At 40.4% G+C, this 25,053-nt stretch overlaps 1 protein-coding gene and 1 pseudogene across 3 annotated transcripts; both read right to left on the bottom strand.

Moving 5' to 3' along the window:
- Positions 1–11,545: 11,545 nt before the first annotated feature.
- The window catches only part of LOC115663115 (uncharacterized), a 33,865-nt pseudogene continuing 20,357 nt past the window's right edge, over positions 11,546–25,053 (bottom strand).
- Positions 22,929–24,686, bottom strand: LOC115665156 (uncharacterized). 3 transcript variants are annotated; one of them, XM_056303831.1, is made up of 5 exons: positions 24,458–24,686; positions 24,081–24,349; positions 23,901–23,998; positions 23,730–23,797; positions 22,929–22,953 (listed from the first exon to the last, which is right to left on the bottom strand). In XM_056303831.1, the coding sequence occupies exons 1-4, from the start codon at positions 24,526–24,528 to the stop codon at positions 23,735–23,737; spliced, it is 501 nt and encodes a 166-aa protein (XP_056159806.1). In that variant the 5' UTR covers positions 24,529–24,686; the 3' UTR covers positions 22,929–22,953; positions 23,730–23,734. The 3 variants fall into 3 exon arrangements, 2 of the variants coding, with proteins under 2 accessions (XP_056159806.1, XP_056159807.1); XR_008814682.1 differs by having other exon boundaries at positions 22,937–22,953; positions 23,912–23,998; XM_056303832.1 differs by lacking the exon at positions 22,929–22,953 and having other exon boundaries at positions 23,882–23,998.

Below are 25,053 nucleotides of genomic sequence, written 5' to 3'. Positions count from 1 at the left end.
TACTATTGTATTCACTTGTATATATAAAAAAAGATTACAAGACGCACATATATATAGGATTAGCACACGACTCTACGTTTACTCTAGTCACATGAACAGACACGTCTAGATTCATAACATTAAAGGCTATCTTAAAATACATAACCTCCTAGGTAACAACTTTCTAGATTCCAAGTATCAAGATGAACTTGGGTTACGAAGAGTCTCCTTGAGATCTGAAAAATCCTTTGCGATTTCCAACAGCCTCCCTCAAGCCGAGTTCATCTTGACCATGCCGATCATTCTCTTAAGTTTAAGGAAGGAATCTATCTTCAACGGCTTAGTAAACATGTCAGCTACTTGGTCTACTGACTTGCAATACTGCAGCACAATCTCCTCGAACTTCACCAGATCTCGAATGAAGTGGTATTTTATATCAATGTGCTTGCTTCTTCCATGGAAGACTGGATTCTTTGCAAGGGCAATTGCTGACTTGTTATCACAATAAATCACCGTCGAATGCTCCTGCTTATGCCGTAGCTCAGCGAGCATCGAACGCAGCCAAACTGCTTGAGTAGCACAATAAGCTGCTGCTATGTATTCCGCTTCAGCACTAGACAAAGCAACCACCCGCTGCTTCTTTGAAGCCCAAGAAAAAATTCCATTTCCTAAAGAGAAAACATACCCGGAAGTACTCTTTCTTTTTTCAATATCACCTCCCCAATCACTGTCTATATATCCCACAAGCTGAAAATTATCAGAAGCAGTGTAGAATACACCATCATTCACAGTACCTTTAATGTATCGCAGAATTCTTTTCGCTGCCTGAAAGTGTGATTGTCTAGGGTGCTCCATAAATCTGCTTACCATCCCAACACTAAAAACAAGATCTGGCCGAGTAGAAGTCAAATATCTCAGACTTCCAACTAGCCTCTTGAAATACGTGGGATCAATTTCGGAACCACTTCTGTCTTTTGTCAACTTCAACCTTTCTTCCATGGGAGTGCTGATTGGTTTACAAGTAGCCATCTTGAAACGCTCAAGAATATCATTGGCATACTTTTGTTGACAAATAAAAATACCATCCTCCGATTGTGTAACTTCTAGGCCGAGAAAATAATACATCAGACCCATGTCTACCATCTCAAACTCATGAGTCATAGCTTCCCTGAAATCACAAATCATCTCTTGACAATCTCCAGTAAATATGAGATCATCGACATATGAGCAAGTAATGAGCATCTCACCGTTCAAGCCATTCTTAACATATAAAGTATGCTCATAAGGACATCAAGTAAAACCATGATTAAGAAAATAAGAGTCAATTCTGGTATACCACGCTCGCGGTGCTTGCTCAAGGCCGTAAAGAGCTTTCTTCAATTTGTAGACAAAGCCCTCTTGACCTTTCTTGACATAACCTTCAGGTTGATCCACATACACTTCCTCCTCAAGTACGCCATTGAGAAATGCGGACTTGACATCCATCTGGTGTATTTTCCAATGTTTCTGAGCAGCCAAGGCAAAGATCATACGAATGGTATCCAGTCTAGCAACCGGAGCAAATACCTCAAAATAGTCAATCCCGGGTTTTTGTTTGTAACCCTTGACTACGAGACAAGCCTTCAACCGATCAACATCACCATTAGGCTTGTACTTGGTCTTATAGACCCATTTCACACCGATGGACTTTTGCCTTCCGGGAGAGATGTGAGCTCCCACGTATCATTTTTCTCAATCGCGTGGATCTCATCATTCATTGCGTGAACCCAACCATTATCTTGGGAAGCCTCCTGAAACTTTGTCGGATCACAATCTGCAAAGAGAGCAAAATTGATAATTTCTTCATCAGAGGGATCATCATCATTGGACAAAACACAATCCTTCAAACGAGCCGGTAAAACTCGTTCTCGCCGTGGATGTGAAGAACTTTCAGCAAAGATTTTCGATAGGATTTTCAACGAGAATTCGATGAAGTAATCTTTGTCGAAGTCTCTACTATCGAATCCGCTATCGAACCCGGTTCCACCGAAGCCGCTACTGGTTCAGATTGACTATTTGAATCGGGCTGAACCGTCTCCTCCTCATCTAGGACAAAGCGAAACTGCTTCTTTTCTTCCATGTTCCAAGTCCACTCACCTTCCTCGTTGAAGGTAACATCTCGACTGATTACCACCTTTTTCGTTACCGGATTATATAACCGATAACCCTTGGTTTCATTGTCTGTAACCGAGGAAGATGCACTTCTCGCTCTTCTCATCAAGCTTCTTACGAAGCTCATTTGGCACATGGGCATAAGCAATACACCCAAACACACGAAGATGCTGAACTGAAGGGATTCGACCACTCCACACCTCTGTCGGTGTCTTGAACTCAAGACCTTTAGTGGGACATCTGTTCAACAAGTAAACAGTACAAGCAACCGCCTCCGCCCAAAAATGCTTTGGCAAATGTTTAGAACAAAGCATAGTACGTACCATTTCGACGATAGTGCGGTTTTTTCTCTCCGCTACTCCGTTCTGTTGAGGAGTATATCGTGCTGTCAATTGATGCTTGACGCCGCATTGCTTGAAGAAGCCGTCACCAACCAAATATTCTGTGCCACGATCAGTTCGGAGAATCTGAATTTTGTGCCCACTTTGGTTTTCGACATAGGCTTTGAACTCCTTGAAAGTATCGATGGTGTCGGATTTCTGCTTCAAGAAATAAACCCATGTTTTTCTGCTAAAGTCGTCGATAAAGGTAACAAAATACTTGTACCCGCGATTCGACGATTCACCAAGCGGTCCGCAGAGATCGGAGTGAACTAACTCCAATGGCTTCGACGCTCTCCATGATTTTCCTAAAAGAAAGCTTTCTCTGGACTTCTTCCCAATGACGCATGGTTCACATATCTCCTTTGGAGAAGAAATTTCGGGCAGATCTCGCACCATCTTCTTTCGACACAACAGCTTCAAGCTGTCGAAATTCACATGTCCGAACCGCTTGTGCCAAAGCCATGAAGAATCTTGCACTGAGGCACTAAAACATGACGTAGCATAATTAATATACAAAGGAAAAAGGCGATTTCGGGCCATTTTTACCTTTGCAATCAATCCTCCTTTGCCATCATGAATCGTGCAAACCTCATCCTTGATGATCATGTGATAGCCTCGCTCGGACAACTGTCCCATGCTCAAGAGATTCTCTCGAAGACCGGGAACATAATGAACGTCGGAAATGTTTTGAACCGACCCATCTTTTGTTTTGATTTTAATGCTCCCCTTTCCCGTGATAGGAAATTTTGCATTATTCCCGAACCTCACCTCCGAACGAAAGGTGTCATCGAAATTCGAGAATAACTCCTTCTCGCCACACATGTGATTACTGCATCCGGTGTCTAAGTACCAAACATTCTTCTGGTTCTCCACTGAAGCATTACACGTGAATAAAAGAGCATTACCATGCTCATCATTGCTTTCAACAAATCTATCGACAGAACTTGCTACTTTAGCATGAAACTTTTGACCACCAATCCTTTTGCTTCGACACTCAGATTTATAATGCCCATACTTTTTACAATTAAAACACTGAATATGGGACTTATCTGTTTGTTGTCGAGGTTGCTTCTCCTGCCGCCTTTTATCTTTCTTTTGAGTAGAAAGATTTTTCTTTTCATCGGGTAACACCCACTGGCTTTGTAGAGCCTCCTCCACCGTCTTGGACTTCTCCTTGAGTCGTTGCTCGTGCATTTGTAGAGAGCCAATCAACTCATCCACGGTCAAAACTGAGAGATCACGGGATTCTTCAATGGAAGTCACAATATATTCGAACTGCAACGTTAGCGTCCGAAGAATCTTCTCGACGATCTGTTGATCACCAAAAGTCTCACCATTGGCCTTCATTTGATTGACAAGAGCCAATACGCGTGAGAAATAGTCAGAAATGGACTCCGACTTTTCCATCTGAAGGAGCTCGTATTGTCGACGAAGAGTCTGAAGCCGAACCTTCTGGACCTTCTCAACGCCTTTGTAAATTTTGATGAGAGTATCCCATGCTTCCTTCGCCGTCTTCGAATTCGCCACTTTTTCAAAGATTGACGAATCTATCGCTTGAAAGATGTAAAAGAGAGCCTTACGATCTTTCTTACGATTTTCTTTTATCGTCCTCTGCTCCTCCGTTGTCGAATCTGCCGCTGCTTCTGGCTCGACGAATCCTTCTTCGATAATCTCGGTCAGCTCCTGGAATCCGAACAGCACCTCCATCTGGATCTTCCAATGCTCAAAATTCTTCCCATCAAACCTTGGGAGTTGAGGTTGGACATTCCCGGCACTACTCACAGAAGCCATCTGACTCGAGATCTCTCAAAACTTAGCCAACCTGGCTCTGATACCAAATGTTAGAAGAAAATTTGAAATACTATTGTATTCACTTGTATATATAAAAAAAGATTACAAGACGCACATATATATATATGATTAACACACGACTCTACGTTTACTCTAGTCACATGAACAAACACGTCTAGATTCATAACATTAAAGGCTATCTTAAAAGACATAACCTCCTAGGTAACAACTTTCTAGATTCCAAGTATCAAGATGAACTTGGGTTACAAAGAGTCTCCTTGAGATCTGAAAAATCCTTTGCGATTTCCAACAAAAAAAGATAGTATGCCTTTCATATCATTGATAGGGAATAAAATTAAATTAATATTCGTCCCACCATCAAATAAAGTCAGTTCCTTGCGCTTATTCATGAATGAATAATAGTGAAAGATATATCGATATGCATTTATTATTTGGACAAATTCAAGTACGAGTTGCGATTCTACCGTCCATTTCTTTTTAACGTTTGTATTATGTATTTAACATAGAATTTTATTATTTAAAAAAATCTATGATTAACTCTCCCCCCCCCTCGAAATATGTTCATCCAGAATTTATTAAAATGTGTCTGGAAGCGTGAATTCAAAATTAAACTCGGGCTCTGTCAAGTGAATTAAAATTTAAAATGCGAGTGAAATCAAAAGGATAAAGGGGAAAACACCACTACATTGCTAAAGAGCTTTCATCAATTATTCTTCTCATCCGGCCCTGCCACCCTTCTTTCTGAGTCTCCGAGGCAAGGTAATGTGAAACGCACTGGTTGCCTTCGGCTGTCAAAAAGGAAAAGGAATGAGCTTAAAGCAATAGCACCCACGTCAAGTAGTGTGTTCTCCGAGTCGTCCGTTTCACGCCCCGAACCCTACGGACACGAAACATCTCGCTATGGTCGTTATGATGCGACGACCCCGGACTCGTCGCCGACCCTTTTCTTTTCATCTTTGAATGTTGGGATTATTCAACATTTTTTGATTTATAAGTGCGAGAGAGAACTTTTAAGTTTAAATTTTTTCAAATTCCATTTGTCTCTCCAATTAAATATGTTTTCATTTAATACTAGACAAAAAAATTATACTAAAATCATTTCGTTACCAAGCAATGCATGGAGACATTTAATTACACCCTACACTGCATCGATCGGTGGCTTTTTCTATCATTGTATTTCGCAATTGGAAAAATCCCTCTTACTATCTCATGAATCGCTGACGCAGATCTCTCCCTCTCTCTCCCTTCCCTCTTTTGCTTTTCTACTTATCATTCAATGGAGAAACAGATGCGGAAAAACACAGAGGCCTCTACTTCACTCCCCGAACCCACAGTCCCTCTGTCTCATCTTCAATTCACAGCGATTGAGTGAGCTGTAAACTCGCATAATATTTGATCTGACTATTCCCAGGGCACCTTTGTCACTTTCCTCATCCGTTCGTACTGCTCTTCTTTCCAGGACTGCAAAGCCACGAGCCTCCTCTTTTTGGCGTCAATGTGAAACACGCTAGTGTCCTCCGGCTATTCAAAAGAAAAAAAAGGAAAAGAGCTTAAAGCACCCACATCAATCAACACGTTCTTCGAATCGCGAGCCCGAAGTTTTGTCCGAGTAGCCTTTATTCACTCTGATTCAAGTATTGTGCAGCACGCGCAAAAATTGACAAGAGATATCGAAATTCTTGTCTTCAACGAAAACAATTATCAGAAATTGACGTCTACTTGCCGAGGCTACTGTGTAGGAAATTGTAAGGGAACTATTTGGGAGACGTACAATAAATAGATGCTTTTCGCAAGAACATGAAGATGAGGAGCTATTGAAGTCACATGATTAGGTAAGGTTCTTTCAAAGTTGTGGGTTTCAAGCTGAGAAGAAAAACAAAGAGTTGGCTCATCTATGCGGGAAAGAAATAAAAGAGTTCGCTTTGCTCCAACTGTTTTTGCGTGTCGTGAGAAAAACAATCATAATAGTATGCGTAAGCTTCTATTCTACCAATCATAAATAATGTGTCCGATAGTTGGGTGACATATTTTATTTGTATGTTATATTTATACCGCTTTTACAAATAAGTATGTCCCGAGTTGCTCATTATAATTTTTTCGTGTTACTATCATTGTGCTTCCATGCCCAACAACAATGGATGATGATAAATGACATGTATTTTCAGAACGAAGCTCACCTTAAGAAAATTTTCCAATGAAACCATCAACGACCTTATTTTTTTTTTTAAATTTGAAGACAGGGCATAATTTTTGCAATGCTCATAGCTCCAAGTTGGTAACTCACACTGGTTACCTGATTTGGAATAGTACCAAACCCACATGGTGGGGGGCCATGAAATGACGTTTTCTTTTGCCAAATTAGGGACCAGAAAAAGCATAGCAGAAAATCTTGCTTACATAGCTTTTATCTCTTGACAATGTCTTTCGGTAACTTTACTATTAATTGTTGTTGATACTTTATTTGTAAAACAAATTAAGAGATATCTTGTCCCACGTCGAAAAAATATGAGTGCGAAGAACAGTGTGTGAACAGTGCATTGCTATAGTACTTCGCCGACAATGAGCTGATTTTTTCAAACGCAACAAGAGCAGATTGTGCTTCCAAATTTTACAAGCATGGCTTTTTATAGGCTCAGATCGTCAACGGTTGGGGATTTTTACTTTAGTGAATGAGCTTTCATCATGCATGAGTCTTTTAAAAGAAAAAAGATAAAATATGCCTTTCATATCATTGACACGGAATAAAATTAAATTAATATTCGTCGCACCATCGAATAAAGTCGGTTCCTTGCGCTATCACATGAATGAATAATAGTGAAAGATATATCGATCAGCATTTATTATTTGGACAAATTCAAGTATGAGTTGCGGTTCTACCGTCCATTTCTTTTTAACGTTTGTATTCTGTATTTAACATAGAATTTATTAGTTAAAAAAATCTATGATTAAGTCCCCCCCCCCCCCCTCGAAAGGTGTTCATCCAGAATTTATTAAAATGTGTCTGGAAGCGTGAATTCAAAATTAAACTCGGGCTCTGTCAAGTGAATTAAGACGCGAGGGGAATCAAAAGGATAAAGGGGAAAACACCGCTACATTGCTAAAGAGCTTTCATCAATTATTCTTTGATCCGGCCCTACCACCCTTCTTTCTGAGTCTCCAAGGCAAGGCAATGTGAAATGCACTGGTTGCCTTCAGCTGTCAAAAAGGAAAAGGAAAAGGAATGAGCTTAAAGCAATAGCACCCACATCAATTAGTATGTTCTCCAAGTCATCCGCCTAAAGTTTGTCCGCGTTACCTTTGGTTAAAGGGGGTGCATTCGTTTCGTGAAAAACAAGTGTTTTGAAAAATATTTACCGAAAAATGATTACTTATAATGTTTGGAAAGATTAGTTAACGGAAAATATTTTAATCATCGATAACTATCTATGCCTAATTATTTTCATGAGCGATGAAAATTTTTTCCATATATTTATTTTTGTAAGCGATACAAGTAATTATTTTTTGGAAAATATTTTTCAAATCACTTATTTTTCGTAAAACAAACGCACTTGACTCGAGTCTTTTGCACCAAGCTGGTGGCATCTTCACATAAAATTATTAAAATTATTATTAATGATCAATGTGGACGGACATCAGCTAATTTTGTTATCATTTATACACCGGCAGTTTTGTTAACCCGTGATCCGCATGGTAGGATCGTTTAACGTTTTAATGGTGGTCTCTTTCTTGCCTCGGCATTAACATTGTATATAAAAGCCAGGAAGAAAATGAAAGAAAGAAAGTAACTTAATAGCTATATTCCCATTGTCTTTATAAATGCTATGATATTTCCATTTAAATACATTTTTGGCTTATGATTTTTATAATAAAAAAAGTAGAACTTAATAGATATATCCCAATGAATTCAGGTGCTTCCTAAATGCCTGGACATAACAAGTTAAATTCAGTAAACCATTCGAACTTCTCAATTGAATCAGGGATACGAGAGAGACGACAATCACCATCACATTACCGAAAAGCATTCATCAATTATTTTTCTCATCCGTCCTAATCACTCTTTTCTTTCCGAGTCTCCAAGGCCATCATGAACCTCTTCTTGTTGTTGGAGTCAATGTGAAACGCAATGGTTGCCAGTCCAAAAGAAAAAGGGAGGAGCTTAAAGCACCGACACAATCAGCACGTTCCCAGAAACTTCCGCGTGCAGTATTTGTCCTCCAATTGAGCCGAGCAGCAGGGGCACCATTGGATCTAGAAATCAACATCTATAGGCTACTGTGTAGCAAATAATAAGTCTAACGGTAGGGAACTATCTGGGGGGACATACAATAAATGCTTTCGCAAGAAAATGAACGATGAGAAAGCTTCAGCATGTAAAGCTTCAGCATGCAAGGCTCCGCTAATAGAAATAAACAGTGAGTTGGCTCGTCCGTCTGTGAGGGAAAGACATGTTCTGTCTTCTTTGCTTTAACTTTTGGCCCGACTGTTCCAACTTCAAATAGTGTCATCCCCCTTCTCTCTAACCCAAACTTGTATTTGTCAAGCTCAATAACACTGCTAACCTTTTTCCATTAACATATACTGTGCATATGTCTTGGGATAAATAAGTTACATATCCTATATAATCTAAAATGCTTTTGCCGAATGATATACACCCTTCATTAAAAGATAAATTCTTAATGTGGCGAGCATCGATTGTTTAATTTGTGATGAATTACTCATGATGATGATATGTTATTTTGTTGCATTTGTGTCGCATCTATGGTGAATTACAAATTTATCCTAGTGCTAAGTTAAAGGAGTACCTTGTTGTCTTTTTTAGCATTGTAGAAAGGCATTTATACGAAATGAATAGTTAATCTCCTTTCGGACGCGTTCTTTTCCATTTTCCTCCCTTTTCTCCTTCCTTTTCCTTTAATTTATTTTCGTTATTTATCCTTTTTTTTTCCCCTACCGGAAGAACCTACTACTCCTTTCGTGCGTGGCCAGAGAGAGAGAGAGAGAGAGAGAGAGAGAGAGAGAGAGAGAGAGAGAGAGAGAGATAACAGTGGATTTTCTTGAAGAAATAAAAAGGTTGTGTTTGGGTGCGAAAGAACTACGGCAAGAAGAAGAAAAAGAGAAAATAAGAAAGAAGAATGTTGTGATTATCCCACATCATTTGATTTATAAGTGCGAGAGAGAACTTTTAAGTTTAAATTTTTCCAAACTCCATTAGCCTCCCCAGTTAAATATGTTTCTGTTTAATACTAGACAAAAAGATTATACTAAAATCATTTCGTTACCCAGCAATGCATCGCGACATGTAACTACACCCTACACTGCATCGGTTGGTGGCTTTTTCTATCATTGTATTTCGCAATTGCAAAAATCCCTCTTTCTATCTCATGAATCGTTGACACAGATCTCTCTCTCTCCCTTCCCTCTTTTGCTTTTCTACTTATCATTCAATGGAGAAACAGATGCAGAGAAACACAGAGGCCTCTACTTCACTCCCTGAACCCGCAGTCCCTCTGTCTCATCTTCAATTCACAGCGATTGAGTGAGCTATAAACACGCATAATATTTGATCTGACTACTCCCAGGGCACCTTTGTCACTTTCCTCATCCGTTCGTACTGCTCTTCTTTCCAGGACTGCAAAGCCACGAGCCTCCTCTTTTTGGCGTCAATGTGAAACACGCTAGTGTCCTCCAGCTGTTCAAAAGAAAAAAAAGGAAAAGAGCTTAAAGCACCCACATCAATCACTGTTGGTCCTGAACATGACCTTAAAAGGTTAAGAGTTGTAGGGGGTCTAACCCCGTAAGACAACTCGTATACCCTCCTCTTACAGTAGAAAAAGATACAAGGCATCCCCATTCCTATTATAGGTTGATCATCTTGACTTCCAGCTTCTTAATAATTTATCATGATCTTTTCGAGTCATATGTCTATCAAAATTAAAGAATTGAGATGACTTGGCATCCAAGATTAAACTAGGTAATTCTTTGACGACACCAATCATTCTCGATAACCTTGGCTTTACCACGTCTTTAATCAACATAATACTTGACTTGGAGGAATCGTCTCTCTCTCTCGGACTCTTATCTTGAAATCAATTTTGACATACCGAGCATAATATTTTGACAGGTAGTGAGTATTTTTTAGCTGATTCCAAAAGTATAAATACTCCGATTCCGTGCTATGTTAGAAATTTCACATATTTTACTATTCGTTTGTGCTATAACAATAGAAATAATAGAATGTCTTCCTTAGATTCGTACGCAATCACTCGAATGGATGGGTAGCTTTTTTTGTTTTTTAATGGGTAGTCGAGCTCTTTCTTTTGCATCGATTTCGAAAAAGGACGCATCGATAGTTGCAATTACAAAGCTTCATTTTCTATGAGTTTAAGTCATTTCTAGAAAATCTCAGTTCTTCTAACGACAGCGTTCAAATCCTGAAGAGGTCAGCTCGATGTGGCGTGCTCTGCTAATCTCTGCCTCCCCCTGCATTTTTCAATAGAAATGCAACTCTTTATGTGTTTATTCCTTTGTGAAACCCAAGTAGTCTCTTTAATTGTAATAGTTACCAATGGCAGCATTGTTTCTCACACAAAAGAATAGTTTGGCAGAGCAAAGGACGTAGCAGAAAGTGCGAACCTAATTCTGCTCATGCATGCAGTGATTCTTGCTCTTCTCTAGAAAGAACTCAAATTTTTTTCTTCTTTTTGCGTGCATAATATGATGAAGGATTGTCCATAAATGTGGGGCTTTTTTTGTGGTTGATCAACTTCTACTGAACATGAGAAAAGTTATTATCGAAAATGACATGGTGCCTGCATCGCTGAGATATGGCAAGTAGTGTGGGCTTCTGTACAACAGATAGGTGCTCGGGATCGAGACCCTGCAATGGCGCCGGCATTGCTGCATGAATCGCAACGCCCGTGTTCAAGTTTTCAGCCCAAAATGAAAACTACAAATTAAAGAAAAGAACTAGAAAACCCAAATCGAAGTTCTAAGGGGCCTTATGGTTAATGATAAAAGTTTTCAGTTTTTGTTTTCAATGTAAAGGAAAATTTTTCATTTCCGGTTTTTTTGTTCCCTTGAACATATGTTTGGCCTGTAGAAATAAGGACTTCAAATAGGAATGTAAATTCAAACCTGTTTGCGGTGTCTTTGCAATCTATCATTATAGACCTTTTCCACCAAAATTTTACATAATTGAGTAGAAATTCGTGGATATCCTCTCTCGATGGGAAGAGCTTATATCCAACCCCGACGGTGGTAGTTCTCACCCAAAAAACCCTCATGTTCTTCGCTGAACATAGCAGTCATTTCATCTAGTCTCTACCAAGATGCAAATCTCCCGTTTCCTTTTCAACTATGACCCTTTACCCAAAATCCCTACCTACCCCATCAGCCTCCCTGAGCACTGCATTGTCTTTGGACAGCATTTTGCCATTACGGTGTATTGTGATACAACCCCGAGAATGAATTTACAGGAGTAGCTGCTTCTGCTGTACTTTTCTGGCAGGGAGTAAGCTGTCTGCCTCTCGTGCATCTTCAATGGAAGAATTAGACACCTCAGATTCTCGAGTTACTATCCTCTGCAGAAAATTGGGCAATTTTTGGTCAGAAAAAAGACCTGGCAGACATAGATGATATGGTCCCAACTGAGAGAATATAAGAATGTCGCCTAACTATGTTTGGGCAATTCTTCTACAACCGCAATATCAATCTCCAAGCCTTCCAAAACACTATGAAGAGGGCATGGAGAGTGGACACAGTTACCTTTGATCCGGTAGACTCGAGAACTTTAGCCTTTACCTTTAAGTCTGAAAATGAAATGAACAGAATTCTTGAGACAAGGTCTTGGTCTTTCTCTAGCAATCTTTAGGTGCTTAAACCATGGACACTGACTACTTCGCAGTACAGTTACGATTACACACATTGCTAGTTTTGGGTTCAAGTGCACAGATTACCTATGGATTGGGTCTCGGAGGAAACAATAAGGCGAATAGCAGCAGCAGCGGGCTTGGTAACTCAAGTGAAATTTGATACAAAGGGGTTCAGCTCCTATACAGGGGGGAAAAGCTAGCCTAGGGGAAAGAATCTGTTGGTTCCTAATAGTGGGAATAATCTGGAAAAGTCAGCATAGATTTTTGCAGAGGAGATAGAAGTAATTGGAAAAGGTGGCATCGGTTCATACACTAAGAAAAGAGCTTGATGCTGATAATAGCTCCAAACCACTCTACAATGCAGAAGGCAGCTCAAAAGGCCCCCAAAAGAAATTTAGCAACGGGAAGAAAACAGGTGGAAACAAAACACAGTGAAGGAATAGTCCGTACACTTCTCAAAAGGTGAACTCTCTTGCCTTAGATGAGACCAAACTTTTGGAGACTCCAATTTAGGTTTTGGAGGATCCTAAGATACGGGCTTTGGTGGCTAGCACTAATAAGCCACCGAGATTCCCATGAAAATTTTATGTTGGAATTGTCAGGGGTAGGGCACATGCTAGACAATCTTGGCATTGAGGCTCTGGAACGGCCCAATGTTATTTTTCTGATGGAAACAAAGAATCAAGAACCTGTGGTATGAGCTTGAAATGAATCCAATTCCAGAACTGTGCAGTGGTGAATTCAAATGGAATTGCAGGGGGATCAGCAATTTTACGGAGTGATAGGGTGGCGCTAACAATGAAATCAGTCACAAATGAAATGTTCGACCTAATTTGTACAGATAATGGAAAACAGATGAGAATTACCTTCGTACACGCTCCAATAATCGGCTTCCAAAACCAGCTTCCTTCAATTTGGGGGGGGGGGGGGGGGACTGAACTTCAATGAAATTTTGTATTGCTGGGAAAAAGTAGGCAGGCATATGGCGAAGCACCATAGGTTAGCGGCTCTTCGACGCACTAGACATTATAAATGCATGCTCTCTAATGGATCTTGAATGCAAAGGATGGCATTTACACGGGCAAATAATAGGAATGGGGATGCCTATGTGAAAGAAAGACTAGATAGAGCTCCATGCAACGTAGACTGGAGAGCGACATTCCAAAAGTGGAAGCATATGCATTACCTGCTATCGACTCCGACCATAGTCTTATCTTGCTAACTCTCTCAGCGGAACCTGCACAAAGAAAGAGAGAAATTAAGTTTGAAGCATACTGGCTTGAAGATAACGAATGTGGTCAGCTAGTAAGTTCTTTTTTTTTTTTGGTCGAAAGCTAGTAAGTTCAATGTGGAATACTCCAGGCATGGAAATGAACACTTTCTGAAGAAACTACAAAAAGTAATAGAGGCCCTAAAGAAGTGGAGCAAGCGGAAGTTCTCTAATGCTAATAGTCAAATCAACTGCTTGATTAGGAAGCTTTAGGAGTCAACAAATGAGCAGAGCTTGCATCATGACAGGGACAAAATGCAGCAACTGAAAATGCAAAATTGAAGATATGTGGAAAAAAGGAGAAATGTACTGACGTTTGCGCTCGAATATACTGGCTGAACAGGCGTGACAGAAATGCTGAGGAAGCGCAATGGAATGAGCACATGCTGTTCTCTCTTTTTGATGAGCATACAGTAAATGATATTCTAGCTATCCCCCTCTTAACAACACCAGCGGAAGACAAGCTAGTCTGGACACGCAACAAAGCAGGAGGTTACGCTGTTAAAAGTGACTGCAACCAACTCCAGGACATTGAGACTAAGCATGAAGCAAATCAAGCCTCATTATCCTAGCAAACTCCAAAAGCCCTCTGGACTAAGGCATGGAATCTAGAGACTCAACCCAAAGTAAGGGTGTTTACGTGAAGTGTATGCCAAAATGCCCTACCCACAAGAGAGAACCTATTCAGAAGGAAGATTGTACTTGAGTCGACATGTCGCCTTTGTGAAAAGGAAACTGAAACTGTTAAACATATGTTCCTTCTCTGTCAAAGGACGAAATGTATAAGGTTGGCCTCTGAGATCGGCATTCAGATTTCAAATCAGGAAGTTATTTGAATTGAGGGATGGCTATTGAAGATTGGTAATCACCTCAAAAGCCCCCCGTCTTTCGAACTGATCGCGGTCACTTTTTGGCACATTTGGACATAAAGATATTCCTCTATTTTCAAGCATCACTTACCAGATCCTGCAACAACAATGGCGTCTATCATGGCTATGCATATGAATCTTTGGAAATGGAATGGCCGAGACTCGGAGAATAGAAACAACCCACGACACTTACCAATAAGATGGAAATCACCGAGTCCTCAAGCTAAACATCGAGAGAACTTTCCATGAAGGATCTTCTGAAGGTTCCATGGCGTGCGTCTGCCGTGATTTTGAGGGGAAACTAATTGATGGGTCCGCGATAAACTAATTGAAGCCCCCTTTTCATGTAATTGGGCCCGTACGTAGTGAATGAAAAGCTCGCTTATGACCAAAAAAATTTTGTTAACACTAACTATAGAAAATTTTAGTTGATAAAATAAATTTCAAATGAAAGAATTTACGAACTTACTAATTTATTGACATATTTGTAAATTTATTAGAGTGCTACACTTGTAAAATTTCAGAAAAAGTTGGTTACTAACTTTTTCATTGGAACGTTGGTACAATCATTTTAAGGTTTGTAAAATTTGATGAGGCACTGTGACCCATCTTAACGCCTCCAATGATCCAGAGCATGACTACCCCCGAAGCATTGTATCAACTTCCACGAAATATTCAAAGACAAAAGTACGATGCATATGAAATGCTGATGAAAAGTGGCAATACATCTTGACAATGAATAGTGTGACCCGCTTTATTTACCATTGATGGGAATTGTGAATCCTTCCGACTTTGTAGCCAAAGTGATCGACTGATTGGAGCATTCTTTTTCAAGAACCAAATTTTCTCTGCCATAGGAGTGCCATGAACATATAAAATTCCAATAAGTTGCATCCCTGAACGTCTTCATTCCTGGAGCTCTGTGATCTCCACAAGTTCAGGCGAAATTGACCCCCCATCATCCCATTCAATCTTCGAAATTCGACCGATGTGGAGGCCTTGCAGTTGAATCCCTCATTTTACAGTCTATCCACAAATTTGACTTTCTCTAGGCCCACGAACATCACGAAGCTTCCAACACTTTCCAATGCACAAAAATTCCAGCTTATCGAAGTGCGAAGGTCTGGTAATGTTTCAATGGATTTGCTCCCCTCGATAACTAATCTTTCCAAGTTTTTCAACCTCTCAAGGCCTTTAATTTCGATTAGATTGTGGCAATTGCTAGCCATCAATAGCTTCAGACGTGTTAACTACGAGAGGTGTTAATTGCGAGAGGTCTGGTCTTGTGAGGGACTGGTAGCTATAGATTGTCAGCTCTTCCAAGTTTTTCAATCTGTCAAGGCCTTGAAATAGATCATCATTCACTATTGGACCATCTAACTGTAAATGTTTGAACAACTCCCTGTGTATGGATAAGTCTATCCCCACCATTCCCAAGCATCTCAAAGACTCCAGATGTTCAAGGCCATCTAGGTTGGACAACTTGTTGCATCCAATTACATATAGCTCTTTTAAGGATTTTAATCCTTCCAGATCCTTGATTTCTATCAGCTCCTGGCACGCTTCGATACTGAGAAATAGAGAGAGAGAGAGAGAGAGAGAGAGAGAGAGAGAGAGAGAGAGAGAGAGAGAGAGAGAGAGAGAGAGAGAGAGAGAGAGGGAAAAGCTTGTTATGTATTCACAACTAGTGTCCAATACATATACCAAAAATTAGACCTAAAGGTCCTAAGGACCACTTTACCCTTTTACTACTTCTAACACTCCCCCTCAAGCTGGAGTATAGATATTAATCATGCCCGGCTTGTTACAAATATATTCTATCCTCCCATTACCTAAAGGTTTAGTAAAAATGTCTGTAAGTTGTTCACCGGTTCGAATATGATTGGGAATGATCATTCCACTCTGCAACTTTTCCCGAATAAAGTGACAATCAACCTTAATGTGTTTTGTTCTCTCATGAAACACAGGGTTGGAAGCTATATGCACTGCAGCTTTATTGTCACACCATAGAATCATGGGTAGTGAAGCTTTGAAGCCTATCTCAGTCAATAACTGTTGAATTCACACTAATTCACATGTCACTCGTGCCATGGCTCTATATTCTGACTCGGCACTCGAGCGTGCAACAACATTTTGTTTCTTACTCTTCCATGATACTAGATTTCCTCCAACCAAGGTACAATAGCCAGTAGTTGATCTTCTATCATCTGGAGACCCTGCCCAATCAGCATCAAAGAATACTTCGACTTTGCTATGACCATGATTTTGGTAAATAATTCCTTTTCCTTGAGTCTTTTTCAAGTACCTCAATATCCGAATAATTGCATTCCAATGAGATGTACGAGGAGAAGATAGAAACTGGCTTACCACACTAACTGGAAAGGCAATATCTGGTCGAGTGACTGTGAGATAATTCAGTTTTCCTATCAGTCTCCTATATCTCTCCGGGTTATCAAGAGTTTCTCCTTCCTCAGCAGCTAGTTTGACCCCTTATTCCATGGGTGAATCAAGAGGTTTTGATCCCAACATACCTGTCTCATTAAGCAAATCCAGCACATATTTTCTTTGTGACAGAACAGTACCTTTATGTGACTGAGCAACTTCAATTCCTAGGAAATACTTCAATTTTCCTAAATCCTTAGTCTGAAGCTGTTGCTGAAGATAAATCTTTAGTTCAGCTATACCAGTCAAATCATCTGCCGTGATGATAATATCATCAACATATACAATCAAGAACAGTTTGCCTCCCCGTGACTGTTTATAAAAGAAAGAATGATCATTTCCACATCTAGACAATCCAAAAGAAAGTACAGCATCAGAACATCTTCTAAACCATGCTCGTGGGGATTGCTTCAAACCATATAAAGACTTTCTTAATTTGCAAACCATAACCCCAGACTCCCCCTGAGCAAAAAATCCCGGAGGTTGCTCCATATAAACTTTCTCATGAAGAGTACCATACAAGAAGGCATTCTTAACATCAAGCTGAAATAAAGGCCAGTTATATGTGGCAGCAAGGGATATCAAAATACGAACAGAAGTAAGTTTGGCAACAGGAGAAAAAGTGTCTAGATAGTCAACTCCATAAACCTGAGCATACCCTTTTGCAACAAGTCGTGCTTTTAAACGAGCCAGAGAACCATCGGGATTGACTTTCACAGCAAATATCCAACGACAACCAATAGCAGTTTTGGCTGAAGGAAGAGGTACCAAGTCCCAAGTCTGATTAAACTGGAGAGCCATTAGTTCTTCTTCCATTGCTGTCCTCCAGCCAGAATTTTGTAATGCTTCAGATACAGATTTGGGGATAGGATATTGGTCCACAGTAGATAGAAAGGATCGAAAAGAAGGAGAGACAGAAGAATATGAGACGAAGTTTGCAATAGAGTGTTGAGTACAAGTACGTGTACCTTTGCGATGAGCAATAGGAAGATCAAGATCAGATACAAGAGGAGGGTCAACTAATGGCGGATCTGGAGCTGAAGATGACGTAGTAGTGTCATGAGCAAGGGGGGAAATAGTAGCTACTCGAGGACGTCGAGTATAAACCTGGAGAGGAGGTGGTTCCTGTGTACCAGTAGTTGGAGCAGGTGACCGAAGGGTAGTCACATAGAAGTCTTCATCAAACTCAGAAACAGAAATTGGAACATCATGATAAGGCGTGGATTCGAAGAATAAAACATCAATAGTTATAAAATATTTTCTCAGTAACGGAGAATAACAACGATATCCTTTTTGAGTACGAGAATAACCCAAAAACATACACTTGATAGCCTTGGGATCAAGTTTTGATACTCCAGGTCGATGATCACGAATAAAACAGACACAACCAAAAATACGGGGTGGTAAGACAAACAGTAACACATTTGGAAACAAAGTAGAAAAAAGAATACCACCTCGCAAAACAGAAGAAGGCATGCGATTGATGAGATAGCATGCAGTTAGAACAACATCACACCAAAAGGTTTTGGGAACCTTCATTTCAAACAACATGGATCTAGTAACATCCAATAAGTGTCTATTCTTTCTTTCAGCAACACCATTCTGTTGTGGTGTATCAGGACAGGAAGATTCATGGATCATACCATGTTGAGTCATAAAGTCAGAAAAAGGTGCAGAAAAGTACTCTTTAGCGTTATCAGAACGCAAAACTTTAACCTACACACCAAACTGAGTATGAATTTCATATACAAATGCACAAAAAGTACTCTTTTTGTAGTTCTTGATAAAATTGCATACACCATTCGTGTTTGTTTGAACAAAAGAACACTCAAACGCTAGATCACCTTTCATTTTTTTTTCCTTCTCCAATGACGTACCCTTCCTTTTTTTGCAATTTTCTACTTCAAGATGCAAATCAATCAGGGGGGAAAATATAGGAAAATTTATAAATAAATAAATAAATAAAACGAGTGGATTTAATCGTGGAAGAGCCTCTCGAACGGCGACGTGGGCATCTCCTTGCGAACCAAACCATGCGTAACTGGATTTAGCAGTGGCTGGGCCCCACCGCTTTATGTGGAGTGAAAGGCTCTTCATTTCCCGACTTCATCGGAACGAGATGACTATTGGAGATTTTTAGGGGGCGAAAGTCAAAATGTCCATATTTCAGTCTCCTCGCTTGTCAAACATCTGAAGTTAATGCCGGTCGTTACTCGATAAGCATAGTTTGGTAGGGACTTATACTCGTTCTAATTATTGTATCGAAAATTGTCCAAAAGGTCTTACGAGAAAAGTGCCAAAAAAGTCATAAATCTTTTGCATTAGTGCCAATTTACTCCTAAACCTTTTTTTGGTGTCAATTCAGTCCTAAACCTTTTGCATTGGTGCCGATTTAGTCCTAAACCTTTTTTTTTGTGCCAATTAAGTCCTAAACCTTTTAAATTGATGCCAATTCAATCCTAAACCTTTTATTTTTGTGCCAATTTAGTCCTTCCGGCCAATTTTGATCGGAATTTGCCGACGTGGACGCCTGCTGGCCGGCGGCCGGTCACCGGCGTGGCACCGACGTGGACAACTTTAATAATATTTTAATATTTTTTTAATTTTACTTTTTTTCCTTTTTTTTCTTTTTTTTCCCACTTTTTTTTTTGTCTCTCCCTCCTTCTTCTGGCCGATCCAGCGACCGGCCAGAGGACAGAGGCCGACGAGCTCGACCTCGCTGGCCTCGCCCGACAAGGGTGAGCCTCGCCTTGGTCGGGCGAGGATCGAGCCCTCGCCGGAGGCCGCGGCGACCTCGCCAGATCCGGCGAGGTCAGGCCTTGCCCGACCATGGCAAGGCTCGCCCTCGCCGCGGCCTCCGACGAGGGCTCGAGCCTCGCCCGACCAAGGCGAGGCTCGCCCTCGCCAGTGGCCGGCGAGGTCGAGCTCGCCGGCCAGAGGAAGGAGGGAGAGACCAAAAAAAAAAAGTGGAAAAAAAAGGAAAAAAAGGAAAAAAAAATAAAAATTCAAAAAAATATTAAAATATTATTAAAGTTAATCCACGTCAAGGCCAAGGATGACGGCCAGTGGCCGCGCGGGCGTCACGTCGGCAAATTCCGGTCAAAATTGGTGGAAGGACTAAATTGGCACAAAAACAAAAGGTTTAGGACTGAATTGGCACCAATTTAAAAGGTTTAGGACTTAATTGACACCAAAAAAAGGTTTAGGACTAAATTGGCACAAATGCAAAAGGCTTAGGACTGAATTGGCACCAAAAAAAGGTTTAGGACTAAATTGGCACTAATGCAAAAGGTTTATGACTTTTTTGGCACTTTTCCCGGTCTTAGGTTTACTACACTTTTGTTAATTTAGTCATGAATATTTTAATTTACCAATTAAAACTTAAATTTTTTCACGTTTTGCTAATTGAGTACATTCGATCAATTTTAGCGAAAATTACCGCCTCACCAATTGTGAGCAATGAGCAAGGGCTACGATCCCTCACCAGAGGCTGGCAAGGGCTTCGCGACCTCGTCCAATGACCAGTGAGAGTCACCGGCCCTTGCTTGTGGTCGGTGAGGGTTGGCCGGCCCTTACCTGTGACCAACAAGGGTTGACCGACAACCTTAGCCAGATTTGATAGAGAAAAAAAAAGAAAAGAATGAACAAAAAAGGAAAAGGAAAAAGAATAAAATTTACAAAAAAATCAAATCATTTAAAAAAATCGTAAAAAATTTGTTTACATTTGCGCCGATCGTGCTGTGTAAGAAGGCCCATGTCCACATCAGCGATTTTTGATTAAAATTAGCTGGATTGACTCAATTGGAAAAACATGTAAATGTTTATGACTTAATTAACAAAATTGAAAGGTTTAGAAATGAATTGATAAAAATGTAATAAATTTAGAATTTTTTGGATAATTTTCCCAAATATAATTCCAGAGTCTCAAGTTGCTTGAATGGTCAAGAACAATGATTACGAAATTGCAACATTAATGAATTCCGTCGGTTCAAATAACTGCTTCAACAAACTGCAGGACTATATAACTCAAAAAGGCATTATTAACAGCTCATCCAAATCAATGCTACATCATTAGATCAATTTGTTATCGGCTGAATCGATTAGTGCCGAATCCCGCCGTAATGTGAACTCTCAAAAAGCAATTACGACGTCCAGCTTTGCCTACATTCATGTGCCAAAACAAATAGCCCATTTACACAGGCACTTTACTCCAAATCTCACAACAGAACCAATTCCGCATATGGTTCTCTTTGGCCTCTTACTATGATTTGTACATGAGATTTGGTGTCCTGATCATCAATTCGGTATGAAGACGAAGGTACCATGAAATCCATAGGGTATTCTTTGAGGCAGAGTGATTTTGGCTACTGGCTCGCCTTCAAACTTCTGTGCATCAATCACGTGAACCTGCAAATTTCACAATCTCAAAATCATATCGTACGTCGTTACTGGAAGGCAAAGCTACATGATGATTGTATCGAAACTCTTAAACTTAACCTGGGACACATTTGTTTCTTCATTATGTACCCAAGAGACGATCCAACCACTGTCCTCTCCGATGCCGTCTTTCTTAGGGAGAACACACCCGCCGCAGAAGCTGTCCTTTTTGAAATTATGGTACTCAACCTTCATCAACTTCTTGTGATATCTTCCTCTCTAATTCAAGGCTGCAGTAAGGTACATTTCGACATGTACAATGGATAATTAGAATGACTCGAAACACTTTCACTAATAACTCAGAGTCAGACAGCCCAGGACAAGGTTCGTCAAAGTATAATTTCGCTAGACCTCCATATTTAGCCATTCCTGAATCAAACAAGTGATGCATAAACAATAGGAAACTGGTCTTATGCGCTACTTTGGGCAAGTGGACATGGACTAGAGAGTAGAGACTAGCATTGCATTACCACATTCAGAGCTTGACTTTGAATTGATGACTTGAGCACAACCACACTTGTTACGCAAGCCGGTCAAATTGGCATTTATGAAAGGGAAGTCCATAGAGAATTCAGTGCCTCTAAGATTCGACTCCTGAACTTCCCCAATTTCCATGTTTAATCTCCACTCGTAGGAACAGGAAAACAGATAGCCTCCATGTTTATTAGCATTTTGTATCCACCGGTTCTCTAAAGTTGAATCCTCTTGACAAGCAATCGAACTTGTTCATATCCCAATAGGGACACGGAAACACCAATGTGAGAGCTCTGCATCTTCTCACCACAACCTGCATTGTTGGGCAATATCATTCAAGTTGAGGCTTAGTCTAAGAGGATTTGAACCTTCAAATTAGGCTTCTAGGAAAAATATACCTCATAACCGTCCTCAAAGCAGCTGAATATGTGAAATGTGCAGCTTGCTTTTACAAAAAACCATCAGACTGAACTCGCGTCTCCATAACATAGCATCACCCCTATCCTCGCATATCTTCCTCGTCATACTTCAGTAACCTACATTCCAAGAAAACGATTAGCTGCTTCAACAAACTAAAAAACTTTCACTAAGAAAGGCATTAACAGCTCCTGCAAATCAACACTACATCATGAGATCAACTTGTTATCCACTAAATCAATTAGCACCGAAACATGCCGTACTATGCCAGTGAGGAATCTCCATCTTTCCAGAGCAATCTTGACACCAAAACTCTCACAAAGCAATTACAACATCCAGCTCTGCTTACATTCCTATGCCAAAACAAATAGTCCATTTACACAGGTTCACTCCTAATCTCACAACAGAACCACCTCCACCTATGGTTCTCTTGCGGTTTCATGTCCCGGATCAAAATGACATCGGTTCTTTTGTCGTGTATAGCACGATATAGTATATCTTGCTATTTCGAATGTCCCTAATGAGCATCAATGGAACAAATCCACCTTGCACAGCGTAAAAATTCTAATGCTTGAATGATTATGACATAAAATCAAAAGATGATTTTTCCAGACTGGATGAATTGATCGATATTCTGCCCTTGGTCCAATGTGACACATAAATCTGATCAATGAATACAAAATGGCCAGGGAATCTTGTGAAGAAAATATAACCGTGTATCAGAACATGCTACTTATTTACCATGAAAAAGAATGGTTAAGGGACTGAGATAACTGTAGTTAAGGGATTTCCAGAAAAGTACATATGGCTTATGAGCATCCTCATGGAAAATATGAAATCGAAAGTATCTGCACAAGCGAACAAACATAACCAAATAGATTTCCAGGGAGGAAGCCAATCATTCTTCAAAAGTAGTAGTTCGAGAAAATTATAACTCAGATTTGGTTGGGATAGTAATTGATAGCTTATCCAAGACGAACAATCTTTATTTGATGGCTCATGACATCTGACGTACATGGAATGCATTCTGATCACTGTTTGCATTGTCAAGAAAATGATTTCTCTGAAGCATCACATCATTCTCCTCGATTAGATTTCCCATTCCTTGAATCACGTAGGAGCAGGAAACAATACCCTGTTGTCATGGAAACTGACTAAATTCAACCTAATTATTTTATGCAAAGGGAAAGAAGACGCACAGAAAATTTTTGAAGGAATATACTTCCCAAAAAGGAGTTTCTGGCATGCTGGGAAAGGGCACAGACCCTCTTGGGGTTGGCAAAGCTTACTAGAGGGAAGAGACTCAATCTCAGAATCTTCAATATGGACAGTGTTAACAGGAGAAGCAATCAGTATCGGAAAGGACAGATGGTTCAAAAGAGGTGTAATTGGAGGGCCAGCGAATGAAAATGACCCACAACAGGTAGTAGAACATATAAACCACGAAGAAAATTCCTGGAATGAACCTCTCCTTCAAAATATTTTCAAAGAGGGCACTGTGAAGGACATTCGGGCTATTCCTCTAAGAAGTAAGAACCCACTCTATTCAAGACAAACTGATGTGGATATATTCATCAACAGGAAATTACTCAGTAAAGAGTGGCTACAACTACATAAGACTTACCAAGACTATCCGAAAGCTCCAATGGCCTCCTCATCTTTCTCGGCTCCTCGAGCTTTATGAAATGAGATCTGGAAAATGCGAACAATCCCTAAAATTAAGTTCTTTCTATGGAAGGCACATCAGAATAGTCTACCCAACAATGGAGGACTTACACAAGCGAAAAAATAGTACCAGATCCTTACTGCTCATTGTGCAAAGACCAGGTGGAATCCACAGAGCATCTCCTTCTCTTTTGTCCTTGGACGCGAGACATATGGGCTCAACCATCCCTAAACATTCAGGTTTCTTCCCAGGGGTCAAGCAAAATAGAGATATGGCTAACGCAATTCCTTAAAAGCACAGAAAACCCACCTTCTCTGGCGGTTGTAGCAACCATCTTTTGGTTTATTTGGACTTCCCGTAACGACTTCATCTTTCGAAAGAAACCTCCCAGATCCAGTTCAAGCACTACAGGGAGCTGTAACTTCTCTCGGAAATTACAGGAGATGGAATTCAAAGCAAAAAATCGGACCTTGACGCTCCCACCTCTTCTGAGAACTGGAAAACCCCCAAAGGTCGGATCTTTAAAGGTCGCCACTGATGGATCCCTTCGTCGAAAGCTCCATGGAAGGAGCAATCGCCTGCATCATTCGAAACTCAGAAGGGGACGCTTGTGGACGGCTTGAGGAAATGTTGATGAAATTGGCGATACATCTGGACAATGAATAGCGTGACCTGCTTTTATTTACCTTGGAAAGGACATGCGAATCGTTCCGACATCGTGGCCAGAGCGCTCGACTGTTCGGAGCGTTATTTTCATGAACCGATTGTTTCTCTGCTGCAGCAGCGCAATGACCGATATTCCAATAAGTTTGCATCGCTCAACTTCTTTTAGAATTTAGACGCCTGGATTCCCGGACCTCCGTAAGTTCATCCTACTTCTCCCGATATCGACCCCCCACCCCCTCAAACCACCTCACAGATTTGACTCGGCCCTGAACATCATGAAGGTTCGGACAGTCATCAATGTACAATTCTTCGAGGTTATTGAGGAGCGAGAGGTGTGTTATGGAATTGCACTCTGGGATACTCAAATGTCTCAATTTTTTCAACCTCTCAAGGCATTTAATTTCGACTATGTTTTCGCATTCACCGACCCATAATACCTGCAGATGTGTTAATTGTGAAATGTCGGGTCTTATAAGGGACTGGCAGGAATCAATTCGCAGCGATTCCAAGTTTTTCAATCTGCCAAGGCATTAAACTTGAGATAGATCATCATTCATTTGTGGAGCATCTAATCCTACCATTTCCAAGTCTCTCAAAAACTCCAGCTGTTCAAGGA

The sequence above is a fragment of the Syzygium oleosum genome, unplaced genomic scaffold (assembly GCF_021117445.2).
Source record: "Syzygium oleosum isolate NSW1041296 unplaced genomic scaffold, Sole_v2.1 Sole_v2.29, whole genome shotgun sequence".
Classification (NCBI taxonomy): domain Eukaryota; kingdom Viridiplantae; phylum Streptophyta; class Magnoliopsida; order Myrtales; family Myrtaceae; genus Syzygium; species Syzygium oleosum.
The sequence above is the reverse complement of the archived record's forward strand: the minus strand, read 5'-3'. Positions and strand labels throughout refer to the sequence as shown.

Bases quoted from the DNA above. Each gene is read 5' to 3' on its own strand.
- LOC115665156 (XM_056303831.1), bottom strand. From the start codon at position 24,528: ATGAAAATAACGCTCCGAACAGTCGAGCGCTCTGGCCACGATGTCGGA. The intron at 24,350-24,457 runs GTAAATAAAAGC...CGAATGATGCAG, and splicing joins ATTCGCATGTCCTTTCCAAG to GCGATTGCTCCTTCCATGGA. The intron at 23,798-23,900 runs GTACTATTTTTT...CGCATTTTCCAG, and splicing joins CAATGAGCAGTAAGGATCTG to ATCTCATTTCATAAAGCTCG.